General features: G+C 45.4%; 1 protein-coding gene across 4 annotated transcripts in view; it reads left to right on the top strand.

The window, feature by feature from the left end:
• The window catches only part of ccdc88c (coiled-coil domain containing 88C), a 253769-nt gene that overhangs the window by 173159 nt on the left and 68562 nt on the right, over positions 1 to 12048 (top strand). For all 4 annotated transcript variants that reach the window (XM_060829470.1, XM_060829474.1, XM_060829472.1 and 1 more), the window contains 3 exons: positions 1780 to 1907; positions 7183 to 7324; positions 11696 to 11875. In XM_060829470.1, coding sequence (XP_060685453.1) covers positions 1780 to 1907; positions 7183 to 7324; positions 11696 to 11875 — 450 coding nt within the window. The remainder of the gene's footprint in view (positions 1 to 1779; positions 1908 to 7182; positions 7325 to 11695; positions 11876 to 12048) is intronic.

Below are 12048 nucleotides of genomic sequence, written 5' to 3'. Positions count from 1 at the left end.
GACTTGTTGGGCCGAAGGGCCTGTTTCCACACTGTAAGTAATCTAATCTAATCTAATTTCAGTTCTTTCCAACAATGTTGACTATGAGCATCTATAATAAAGGGATGCTGATTTCTATACTTGTTGCCTCTCAATAGCTCATCTGCGCTTTGAAGTTATGACCCAAGTGCCTGAGTAAATAGAATGCAGCAACTCTGCAGCTGAGCTACAGCTCCTCCTGCCATTCTTCCTCATCAAGCCACCAGCATAACCCCACGCTCTCTTCATCTCCTGATTTCGTTCCAAATGAATCTCGATTATTCACCTCAACCACTTCCTGTGGTCACCAGTTCCACATTTGCACAATTATCTGAGTAGAAAACTTGTTCTCAGTTCCCTATTTGATTTTTTTTTTTCTTTTCAGTGAATATTTTGATTAAAGCCTCTAGTTTTGATCTTTCCCACGAGTGGAAATACACAAACAGCAAGAACAGCCCAGTCCATCACGCAAACCAACCTTCCATCCACTGACTCCATCTATACTTCCCACTGCCTTGGAAAAGCAACCAACATCATCAAAGACTCCTCCCACCCCGATTATAAATCTCTTCCAGCCTCGTCCATTGGGCCGAAGATACAAAAGTTTAAACATGCGTACTGACAGATTTAAGAACGGATTCTTCCCTGTTGCCGTCAGATTTCTGAATGGACCACTCAAATTTCAAATTTAAACACTGATCTTGCTCTGTGTACCTTCTCTATAGCTGTAACATTGTATTTCTCACTCTGTTCTGTTACCCTAATGCACTTTGTATGGTATGATCTGCCTGTATTGCACGCAAAACAAAACTTTTAACTGTATCGTGACAATAATAAATCAGATCAAATCAGATCAGCCCATGAAGCCTGCGCTGCCATTCCAGATCACAGCCGATCAATCACTGTCCGTGTAGCTAACTTTCAAATCTTTTCATAAATTTAGTCATAGAGATGTACAGCATGGAAACAGACCCTTCGGTCCAACTTGTCCATGCCGACCAGATATCCCAACCCAATCTAGTCCCACCTGCCAACACCTGGCCCATATCTGTCCAAACCCTTCTTATTCATATACCCATCCAAATGCCTCTTAAATGTGGCAATTGTATCAGCCTCCACCACTTCCTCTGGCAGCTCATTCCATACACACACCACCCTCTGTGTGAAAAAGTTGCTCCTTAGGGGTCTCTTGTATCTTTCCCCTCTCACTCTAAACCTATGCCCTCTAGTTCTGGACTCCCTGACCCCAGGGAAAAGACTTTGTCTATTTATCCTATTCAAGCCCCTCATGATTTTATAAACCTCTATAAGGTCACCCCTCAGCTTCTGACACTCCAGGGAAAACAGCCCCAGCCTGTTCAGCCTCTCCTTGTAGCTCAAATCCTTCAACCCTGGCAACATCCTTGGAAATCTTTTCTGAGCCCTTTCAAGTTTCACAACCCCCTTCCGCTAGGAATTACTCTTCAGAGTTTGCTTTTCATGAGAAAAGAGACCCCGCCCCTTACGATAGGATTGACCTTGGAGTTCTTGTATTGTCCTCATCAGTCTCTTCTGCACCCTCTCCATGTATCTGAATTAAAGTATGGCTTTTGGAGGTCTGTGTAGTACTCCAAATGCAGAACGGACATCTGCCTTAGGGGTCAGGTCTGCTCTGTTTTATTTCCTCTTGACCCCTCTGGTTACTGGGTTAGCAGTATGCTCAGTATTGCTCAATTAACTGTTTAACTTCAGACTGACCGAATCTGTGCGTCTCTATCCCAGGAACTGGTCCATGAGAAACTGAAGAGCCAACAGATGTCAAATGAATTGGAAAAGCTTAACTATGAATTGGAGAAAATTGGTCTAACAAAAGAGCGACTGCTGCAGGAGGAACACAACAGTGATGATAAGTACGAGAGCCCCCTTTTCTATTGGAGTAGTTTGATTCCATGATGCATTATTTAGTCTTTCCTCCATTAGCTGCCACACATTGAATAGTTTGTAGTTAATGGAAAGTGTCTATGAAACATAAACAAAAAGACTTTAGGTTTCGGAGTCTCGTAAAAAGAAAGCTAATGGATGAATGAAGGGATTAAGCCTGAAATGTCGACTCTCCTGCTCCTCGGATGCTGCCTGACTGGCTGTGCCTTTCCAGCACCACACTCAATCCTGAATCATTATTTGGTCTAACGTTTGTTTACACCATGACATATTACAAGCATATTACATTCCTGAAGAAGGGCTCATGCCTGAAACGTCGATTCTCCTGCTCTTTGGATGCTGCCTGACCTACTGCGCTTTTCCAGCAACACATTTTCAGCTCCGATATTACAAGCATACACTTCCTGACTCAACCACAACGTCAGTGCACTTCTCTCCATTTCTTTCCATTTCTACAACAGTCTGGCTGTGTAATTACACTTCTCCGCGACCATGTGAGGTGGGATTAGAACCCAGTCCTCCTGGCCCCAGGGGTTGGAACACTACCATTGTATCACAGGACTCTCTGAGAACCCCATTTAATGCCCTTCACTACATATCCTTAAATATTGTTCATACACAAGTTACACCTGGAACATTTGTGTCAACAAATACTGAGCAGGAATGCCACCTAATATAAGACAGCATTGGAAACTTTTCAAACTGTCAATTTAATGAGAAAGGAACATTGATGTTGATTAGGGTGAAGTGCTACACTCTCAGGAAAACTGGAAACTGTAAGTGTACCCTTGAACTTAAAAAATTTGAATGGGAGAAAATAGGCAAGAGATTAGAGACAGAGGTAAATACCATTGTAAAAGACTTCGCTGGTCAAAAAAGCTTTCTAAAAATGCTAATCAGCTTTAGGATTTATTTCTAAAGGTTTGTTTGAGAATGTAACTAGTTGAATTGATAAGGGGGAAGTCCACTGGGTGATGTTTAGTTGGACTTTCAAGTTTTTGATCAGGTCTGACACAAAATATTAACATGTGAAATTAAAGTGCAAGGCACTGAGGGGTTAGTGTACTGACCTGGACAGAGAACTGGTCAGCACACAGTCTTCTAACAGGACTAGACAGGGTGAAAATGTGTTGCTGGAAAAGCGCAGCAGGTCAGGCAGCATCCAAGGAACATGAGATTAGACGTTTCGGGCATAAGCCCTTCTTCAGGAATGATGCTGCCTGACCTGCTGCGCTGGAATGATACTGCTTTTCCAGCAACACATTTTCAGCTCTGATCTCCAGCATCTGCAGATCTCACTTTCTCCTAGACAGGGTGAACACAGGAACATTGTTGCTGATGACCCGGGAGTCTAGAACCAGGAGCTACAGTCTGAGGATATGGGGTAGACCATTTATGGCCAAGAGGAGGAGAGATCTCTTCAGCCAGGGAGTGGGGAGCCTGTGGAATTCTCTACCACACAGGGTGGCTCAGGCTAGGGCCCAGTGTTTTCAAGAAGCAATGGGATGTGGTTCTTGAGGCTGGAGGGATTATGGGGATATGGGGAGAGATTGAGAGCAGAGCGCTGACTTGGATGGTCAGCCGTGGGCAGGTTGGGTGGCGGAACAGGCTCAAGGGGCTGAATGGCCTACTTGTGTATCCATTTCCTATATTTCTGTTGCATGTAAACCAGAAGGAATCTATGGAGTCAGTACAGCAGAGAGAGGCCGTGCCAGTTCTCTGGGGTAAATGTTAAGGGCTTTCGAGGAATATAAAACCAAGAGTTTCTTGTCTGCAGCTGGTGGTGGTGGTGGTCTGGCTGGAGAGGCTGGTTAACCTGACGGGGTCGGTGCAGGAAGGGGTTAATATGGGAAAGCCAACTTGAGGAGCTCCAATTGGGAAGCTCCAACCTGGGGCCAGAGATAGAATGAAGCAGGAGGTCGAACTCCGGTCAGAGCCTGATTGAGGGACACGGCGCCAGGAGGTGGGTGGCACAGTGGGGGTGGGGGTGTCTGCTGGAAGCTCCCAAACTCTGACCACCCCACCGCCCGCCCACCCACCCCCCGTTTCCATTCCTCATCTACTCTCCCTGCTGCTTCTCACCCACCTTCATCCCATCCCTTGCCTTTATCACAGGGTCAGCCCATAGCTCCTCCAACACCTTCCAAACACACAAACGACTTCCATCTAGAAAGACAAGGTCAGCAGATACATGAGAACCCCACCCCCTGCAAGTTCCCTTCCAAGCCACTCGCCCATCCTGACTTGGAAATATATTGCCATTCCTTCACTGTCACTGGGTCAAATTCCTGGAATTTCCTCCCTAATGATAAACCTACATCTCTATGGACCGCAGCAGTTCAAGAAGGCAGTTCCCAACTTTTATCAAGGGGGCAGCTAGGGACAAGTAATAAATGCTGGGCCAGGCAGCGATGCCCACATCCCACAAGTGAATGTCCATATCAGCACAAGCTGCTCTTCAGCTGCTGTGATTTGGGTCAGCCCCATGCCTAGGTCATCTACCCCAGCAAGTGGTATCAGTGACACAGGGCCCATGGGTTAGTCTGCCTGAGATTGTTGTCCAAGATGTAGTGAACCCTGCCATCTGGTGGCCACGTCACAAACTGATCAAGTTCTACCTCTGCAGCATCAAATATTTGAAAGGACTCTGCCAACAGTGAACTTTTCTTGAAGCTTAACATGAATTTACATGTAATTGCACCTTTCGTATTCCTTAGCTCAAGCCAAAGTGATCCTGTCCTTTCCATCTCTGGGACATCAAAGAAAGATCAGCAGGGGTAGGCCATTCAGCCCTTCAAGCCTGCCTCACTATTCAGTATGATCATGGCTGATCATCTAACTCCATACCCTGTTCCTATTTATTCCCTTTCTCTCTCGTCAGTAATGTTCCTCTGAATCAATACTAAAACTTGGCTTCCTTTTCCAACTTGGTGTCCAGGTCTTTGTATCATACGCAGACCTGCCTTTCTTTGAGCCAGCTCACCACGTCATGTTTCCATGTGGGTATCTGCATCTGTAACCATCTGTATTTATCACACTACTTGTAGTTCTGGTTTGGCTATACAGACATGCTGTGAATTTCTACAGTGCAGAAAGAGGCCATTCAGCCCGTCAAATTAACATCAACCCTTTGAAGAACATCCCACTCAGACCCAGACCCAACCCTGTATCGATAACCCTGTGTTTCCCACAGCCAATCCACCTAACTGGCACATCTTTGGACTATGGGAAGAAACCAGAGTACTCTGAGGAATCCCACGCAGACACTGGGAGAATGTGCACGGTTAGTATAGTACAGCAGGAAACAGACCCTTCAGTCCATGCCAAAACTAATCCCAAACTAAACTCGTCCCACCTGTCTGTGCTTGACCCATATCCCTCCAAACCTTATTTTTCATGAACTTATCCAAATGTCTTTTAAGCATTGTATCTACATCCACTACTTTCTCTGGAGGTTCATTCCACACCTTAACTGTATAAAACAAAAAAGTTGCCCTCATGTCCTTTTTAAATTCCTAGTATTGAAATCCCCCAACATAGGGAAAAGACACATGCCATACACCTTATCTATACCCCTCATGATTTTAAAAACCTCTATCAAGTTCACCCTCATCATCCTATGCTGCAGTGACAAAAGTCCCAGCCTATCCACCATCTGCCTTTAACTCAAACCCTCCATTTCCGGCAACCTCCTGCTAACTCTTTTCTGAACCGTCTCCAGCTTAATAATCTCCTTCCTATAACAGAGCGACCAGAACTGGACACCGTACTCTAGAAGTGGCGTCAGCAACGTCATGTACAACCTCAACATCACATCGCAACTCCTATACACTGAGCAATGAAGGAAAGCATGCTAAATGCCTTCTTAACCATCTACACGCGATGCAGGCTTGAGGCTGGAATTGAACCCTGGTCTCTGATGCTGTGAGGCAGTAGTGCTAACCACTGAGCCACCGTGCCTCCCCTAATGTTCTAACTGCCTGTGGCTCTGGTTAAATTTGTATTTGTGTTTGTTTTTTGATGTTATAATCATCACAGATTCAAGGTGTTTGAATGAGGCTGTGGGATACCACAGGAGTGATTGGCGTAAATGTTGTTCATGTATGTCCAGCACCAGCTATTTAATCGTAAACACAGAGCCTGTGAAAACAGGAGAGAGTTGCAGCAATTTCGAACGTAGATGGTGTACGTTTTTCTGCGAGCAATCTGTTTTGCAAAATACTTGCTGATTCCCAAAGAGAACTGAGCAATGTAGGAGAGGAATTGAATGCAAGAGTTATGAAGGTTATGCTTCAGTTATGTGGGCAGTAGTGAGACCACATCTGAAATAGTCTGTGTACAGAATCGGTCACTTATATAAGGAAGCATGTGAATACATTGCAGGCAATTCAGAGAAGCAATACTTGACTAATCCCTGGATTGGGTGGATTGTTTTATGTGGAAAGGTAGTTAGGCTAGTTCAGGATGGCAAGATGCGATTGGATTAAAACAAAGAAACTCTTGACGTGCTTCGACAGGATGGGCGTGGGAATGATGATTCCACTTTTGGGGGAACCTAGAACGAGGGGGTCACTGTTTAAAACTAAGGGGTCGCCCATTTAAGATGGAAATGAGGGGTAAATTGGTCTGCTTTTCTGCAAAGGTGGTGTAAGCAGAGCCTGCGATATTTTTAACATAGAGTGAAATGAATTCTGGGAAGGTAAGGGCAGGTGGGGTGAGGATAAGTGGGAAGGTAGTGTAATCAATTCAGCTAGGTCAATGTCAAACTTGGATTTCTCAGCTGTCTTTGGGTAGCTGACCTCTTGTGTTTTTGTGATTTTTCTCCAAAATCGTTTTTGTTTTCTCTATAAACCCCACCCCAACAGCTGACACACTCTCTGGGGTCCTAACATTTAATGTGTTCAGCTCTGTGGAATACTGTCGCCCATTCCCCAGTCAGCATAAGTCTCAAAAGCTGGAAAGAATTTTTCCGGTCTTCCCCTGAGAGTCTCCAACTCTACGTTGGTCCCCATCGCCATCAGCTCCTTCTCCGAGGTTTGTCAGGTGGTGGGGGTTTTTTTCCAGTTGGGAAGTGGCTGTGCGCGAGTGTGGGGAGAGAGGAACTGGAGGAATGGGCAGGCTGGGCTCTATATAAATCAAAGGAGCTCCCGCCTTTCCAACTTGATATGATTATAAGCTTCACCCAAACATCACTGGGCTTCGAATCGCAAAAGAAAGCAACCCTTGTTCCTCTCTTTCTTTCAGCAAGTACAAAATCTTGGAGACCAAGATAGAATCAACACTGAAGAAAACACTAGAAATTAAAGAGGAGAAGATTCAGGCGCTCGAATCGAGACTGGTGGAGTCTAGCAACCTGAACCAGCAACTACGCACGGAACTGAGCACGGTAAAGGCCGTGGAGTTAATCAGCCAGTGATTAGCCACTGATTAAACAGCCAGTGGTCGCTATGGGAGGGAAGGGCCAGTGACTGCACTGGGAAGGAAAGGCCAGTGACCGCACTAGGAGGGAAGGGAAAAGTGATCGCAGTGGGAGGGGAGGGCCAGTGACTGCACTGGGAGGGGGGAACAGCCAGTGGAAGTGCTGTGAAGGTCAGTGATCTCATTGTATAACGGCTCCTTTAGCAGACAGTGGGAAGGGTTAGCATTGATTCATTGGAATGTGGATTGGCTGAGTTATCTTTTCAGCAATACCTGGGACGTCATAATGTGAATTGTTTGAGACTGGGCATGAATGAGAGTAACAGGCTGAGCAGGAACAGCTGACTACTACTTCTTAAAATTCTCCACAGCTAAGAATTACTCTCAACTTATTGGCACATAGTTAGGGGAGTGGGCAGACAGGTAGCAGGGGTGAGGTGTGAGGTAATACACTTCGGTCAGAAGAAAATGAGGATCACAACGCTAAAGGGTTTGCAGGAGCAGAGACCTATGTAAACCAGTAAAGCTGGAGAGTGCTGTAAATAAACTGGAGAAGTTCCCCCGAGAAATTAAGGTTTACATGAGGTTTGATAGAGGTGTTCAATATGATGGGGGGTCTGAACAGATAGAGAGAAATTGTTTCCATTGATGGTGGCTTCAGTAATGAGAGGGACTGGATTTAAGGTCATTGAAGATGGAGACCAGAGGAGAACCTTTCTCTTGCAGCGAGTGGTTGGGTCTGGAATGTGGAGAAGGGAATCAGATCATTATCCAAACAGGAACAATGCACAGGGCTCAGGGCAGCAGCTCAGGAAATGGGACTAAGTGCATTGTTCATTGGAAGAGCTGGTAAAGACACAATAGGCTGAATGGCCCCCTTCTGCACTATAATAAATTGTGATTCTCTTCTAGTCTTTTATCGTCTCTCAGTTCCTGCGAATCTTTGCATCGGCAGTGTGTCACTGAAGAGCCCCCCCACCCCACCCCACCTGCACAAGTGTGGCACGTCTCCCCTTGATTGGCGGTTAATGCCAAATCTGTGATGTGCATTCCAAACTGAGCGGCAACATTGAATACCAGTGAGGTGGAAATTAGCTCAAATCAAAGATTGAGAAGTTGCAATTGTTTTTTTCTGAAATCTAGAAATAATGAGCTTGGATCAAGAAAATTTGATTTTCTTTTTATTTTGCGGAACATGGGGGTTGATATTGCTAATATCAACCCAGTGCTGTTGGGGAGTGACTAACATTGAATGGAATACAGGAAAGATCTGCAGGTTTCTGTATTTAAGAACACAATTCATTACAAATAAATAGTTTCTGGCTACAGATAAACAATTATGAACCATTGGTACATAACTCCACTAATTAAAACTCTAAAACCCTGTATGAAACCCCACAGACACATACATACACATACATGCGTGCACACCCACATGCATCCACACACATCTGTCTCTCTCTCTCGTCTGTCTCTCTCTCTCTCTCTCGTCTCTCGTCTCTCGTCACTCGTCTCCTGGGTGAGGGAAAAGACTGGGAAGGCAGTGTGATGGCCCCTATTCATAGGGTTCACAGAGGTGGTCCTTTTGGCTTGCTGCTCTTCAGTCTTCAAAACTGAACAAAGAACAGTACAGCACATGAACATCCCCTTCAGCCCACCAAGACTATGTTGACACATGATGCTTTTCTAACCTAAAACCTTTTTTCCTCTGAGGTTCACTCCCTCTATTCCCTGCCTGTTCAGGTATTTCTGCCAAGATGCCTCTTCGATGTTGCTGTTGTTACAATCTCCACCACCTCCTCTGGTAACATATTCCTGGCACTTACCACCGTCTCTGTTTTAAAAAAAAACACCTACCTTTCATATCCACATTAAACATGCCCCCTTTTACCTTAAACCTATGTTCCCAAGTAATTGATATTTTTATCCTGGGAAAAAGACTTGACTATTCATTCTATCCAGGGTCATGGTTTTGTAAATTGCTACCAGGTTGTCCCTCAGCTTTCGATGTTCACCTGAAAATAGTCCAAGTTTGTTCAATCTCTCCTTGAAGCTAATGCCTTCCAAACAGGCAACAACCTGGTAAACCATTTCAGGTCCCTCTCCAAAGAGTGGCAACCAGAACTGGACGCAATATTCCAAATGCAACCAAACCAACTGCCTCAAGAGTTGCCAATTTTTATGCTCTATGACCCAATAAATGAGGGCAAGCATGCTATTGGTCTGAGATGCTCTTATCTACTTGTGTTGCCATTTTCAGGGAACTGTGCACCTGTATACCCCTCTGTACAGTGATACTCCTAAGGATTCTGTCATTTACTGTATACTTTACTCCTCTATTAGATTTTCCAAAAATGCATCACTGCACATTTGTCCAGATTAAATTCCATCCGCCATTTCTTCACCTAAATCTCCAGCCTATCTGTATCCTGCTGTATCCTCTGGCAATCCTCCTCATTATCCACAGCTCCTCAACCTTTGTGTCATCTGCAAACTTACTAATTAGGCTGTCGTCGTTCTCCTTCAAATCATTTGTATATACTTAATAGATTCCTTTAGAGCAGTCAGAAAAGCATCCTTCCACTGTTGCTCTGTCTTCTATGACTAACTCAGTTCTGTATCTATCTAACCAGCTCACTGCAATTCCCACATGACTTCATCTTTTGTATCAGCCTGCCATGAGGAACCTTGTCAAAGTCCTTATAGACAACATCCACTGGCCTGCTCTCCTCTTTGTCACTTCCTAAAAAAACTCAAATCAAGCTTGGGAGACAGGACCTTCCCTTCACAAAGCCAAGCTGCCTATTATTAATGAGTCCAGTTTTCCAAATGTGAGTAAATCCTTTCCAAAGAATCTTCCACAGATACTAAGAACTAGGAGCAGGAGTTGGCCATTCAGTCCCTTGAGCCTGCTCCACCATTCAGTACACGAATAGATAATCTCACCTTAGCGTCACTTCCAATTTCCTGCCTACTCCCCATAACCACTCCAGCTCATTACTTCCACTTGCTTGCAGGAGGTGCAGAGTGACTGGTTCACAATTTATGAAATCTCTGTCTTACTGGTTAAAGCTACAGTTTACAGCAACCGCTGGGTGAAAATAAACTGGCTGTCTTCAGGGTTGAGGTGATTTACTGCACAGTGAAGCACAGCATCTTCCTTCTGGAAGTCCAATGGCTTCTGTCTAATCATTCACACTCACAAGCTGTTCAGCTGCCTGGAAGCCAATCACACAGTTGTTGGCAAGCAGGCAGTCTTCATCATTGACAACTGGACACCATTCTCCAGACCAATCAGTTACTTGTTGCTGGCCAAACCTATCTTTGTGTACACACACCTTTTGAAAAAGTGCAGTACTCTTTACCGCAATCCTTGGTTTTAAGGTCATAAGTTTCAAGAACAAGATAGGCCTTTCGGCCCCTCGACCCATTCAATGGGATCCCGACCGAACAGATATTGCTCGCATTCCATTTTCCTCCTCTCTCCTCGTAATCCTCAATTTCCCAACTGATCAAGAAACAAAGTCTCTGCCCCACAGCTGTCTGTGGCAAGGAGTTCCAAAGACACTCAGCCCTTTCCCATTAGGGATGTTGGGGGGTGGGGAGGAATGAGTGCTGAATTTAGCAGTTCCATGTAACAGTCGGTGCTTTGTCACATTGAGCTTTGTGGTCCCTGGGTGGGGGAGTGATAGTCCATATTTACTTTGAATCTTTCTGATTGCAGCTCCTCTTTAGTGTTCATGAAAGAGATGCTCGTAAATTTCTGGTTGCACCCCGTGTGGAGAGGAATGGGCAGGTCGGAGAGACCCCTCGTCGGCCTGCACCCAGGCCTGGCCAGAGTGGTCAATAACAGGTCTGGGCAGAGGCCTAGGGAGGGGCTCATTTGTCTGACTGCCTGCCCCTTTATTACAGTCATCTCCACACTCAAGGTGTCCAATGAGAGGGAGCGTGCACCGACACAATAGAGACCTTTTGAGACTATTGGCACAGCAAGTGTCTTCAAACAAGCTAATGCTAATTTGAGTTGATAAATTCCCAATCGCCATTTGTAAGGGGGTTGTTAGTTTGTATTTTTCTTGCAGTGTCCCATCAGCTGCCGTCTAACCTAATTTTGGGTGGTTTAAAAGATTAGAAGGTGCTTCGTCCTGGAACACCATGGGCCAAGGGAATTATTCCCAACAGAAGTAACAGCTCCATCACTAAGTCTGAGCCTCCCAGTTGTGTTCCTTGCTGAGTCTCAGGCAGCTTCGCTTTGGCTGTGACTGTGGCTGTAGCAATGACCACTCTAACACCGGACGGCCCTCCCAGATACAATTAACACCCTTCCCTTCCTTTCCAGGTGAAGTGGAATTTCGAAGCACTACTGCAACGTCAGGATGAGGAAGGACTGGTCAATAACTCCGTGCCAAAGAGCCCCCACCCAGAATGCACGGAGAAGGAGAAGTGGGAGAAGGAGAACCGGGAGACCACCTTGGAGCTGCTGAAAGTAAAGGACAACATTATTGAGGTGGAGAGGAACGTGAGTGTTTATTTAAAATTCATTCACCGGATGTGCGTGTCACTGGCTAGGCTAGAGGGCAGTTAAGAATCAGCCACATTGATGTGGGTCTGAGGTCTGGACTCATGTGTAGGTCAGACCATAAGACAGTAAGACATAGGAGTGGAAGTAAGGCCATTCAGCCCATCGACTAG

This window comes from Hemiscyllium ocellatum, chromosome 8 (assembly GCF_020745735.1).
Source record: "Hemiscyllium ocellatum isolate sHemOce1 chromosome 8, sHemOce1.pat.X.cur, whole genome shotgun sequence".
Classification (NCBI taxonomy): Eukaryota; Metazoa; Chordata; class Chondrichthyes; order Orectolobiformes; family Hemiscylliidae; genus Hemiscyllium; species Hemiscyllium ocellatum.
This window is presented reverse-complemented; position numbering and strand designations above follow the sequence as displayed.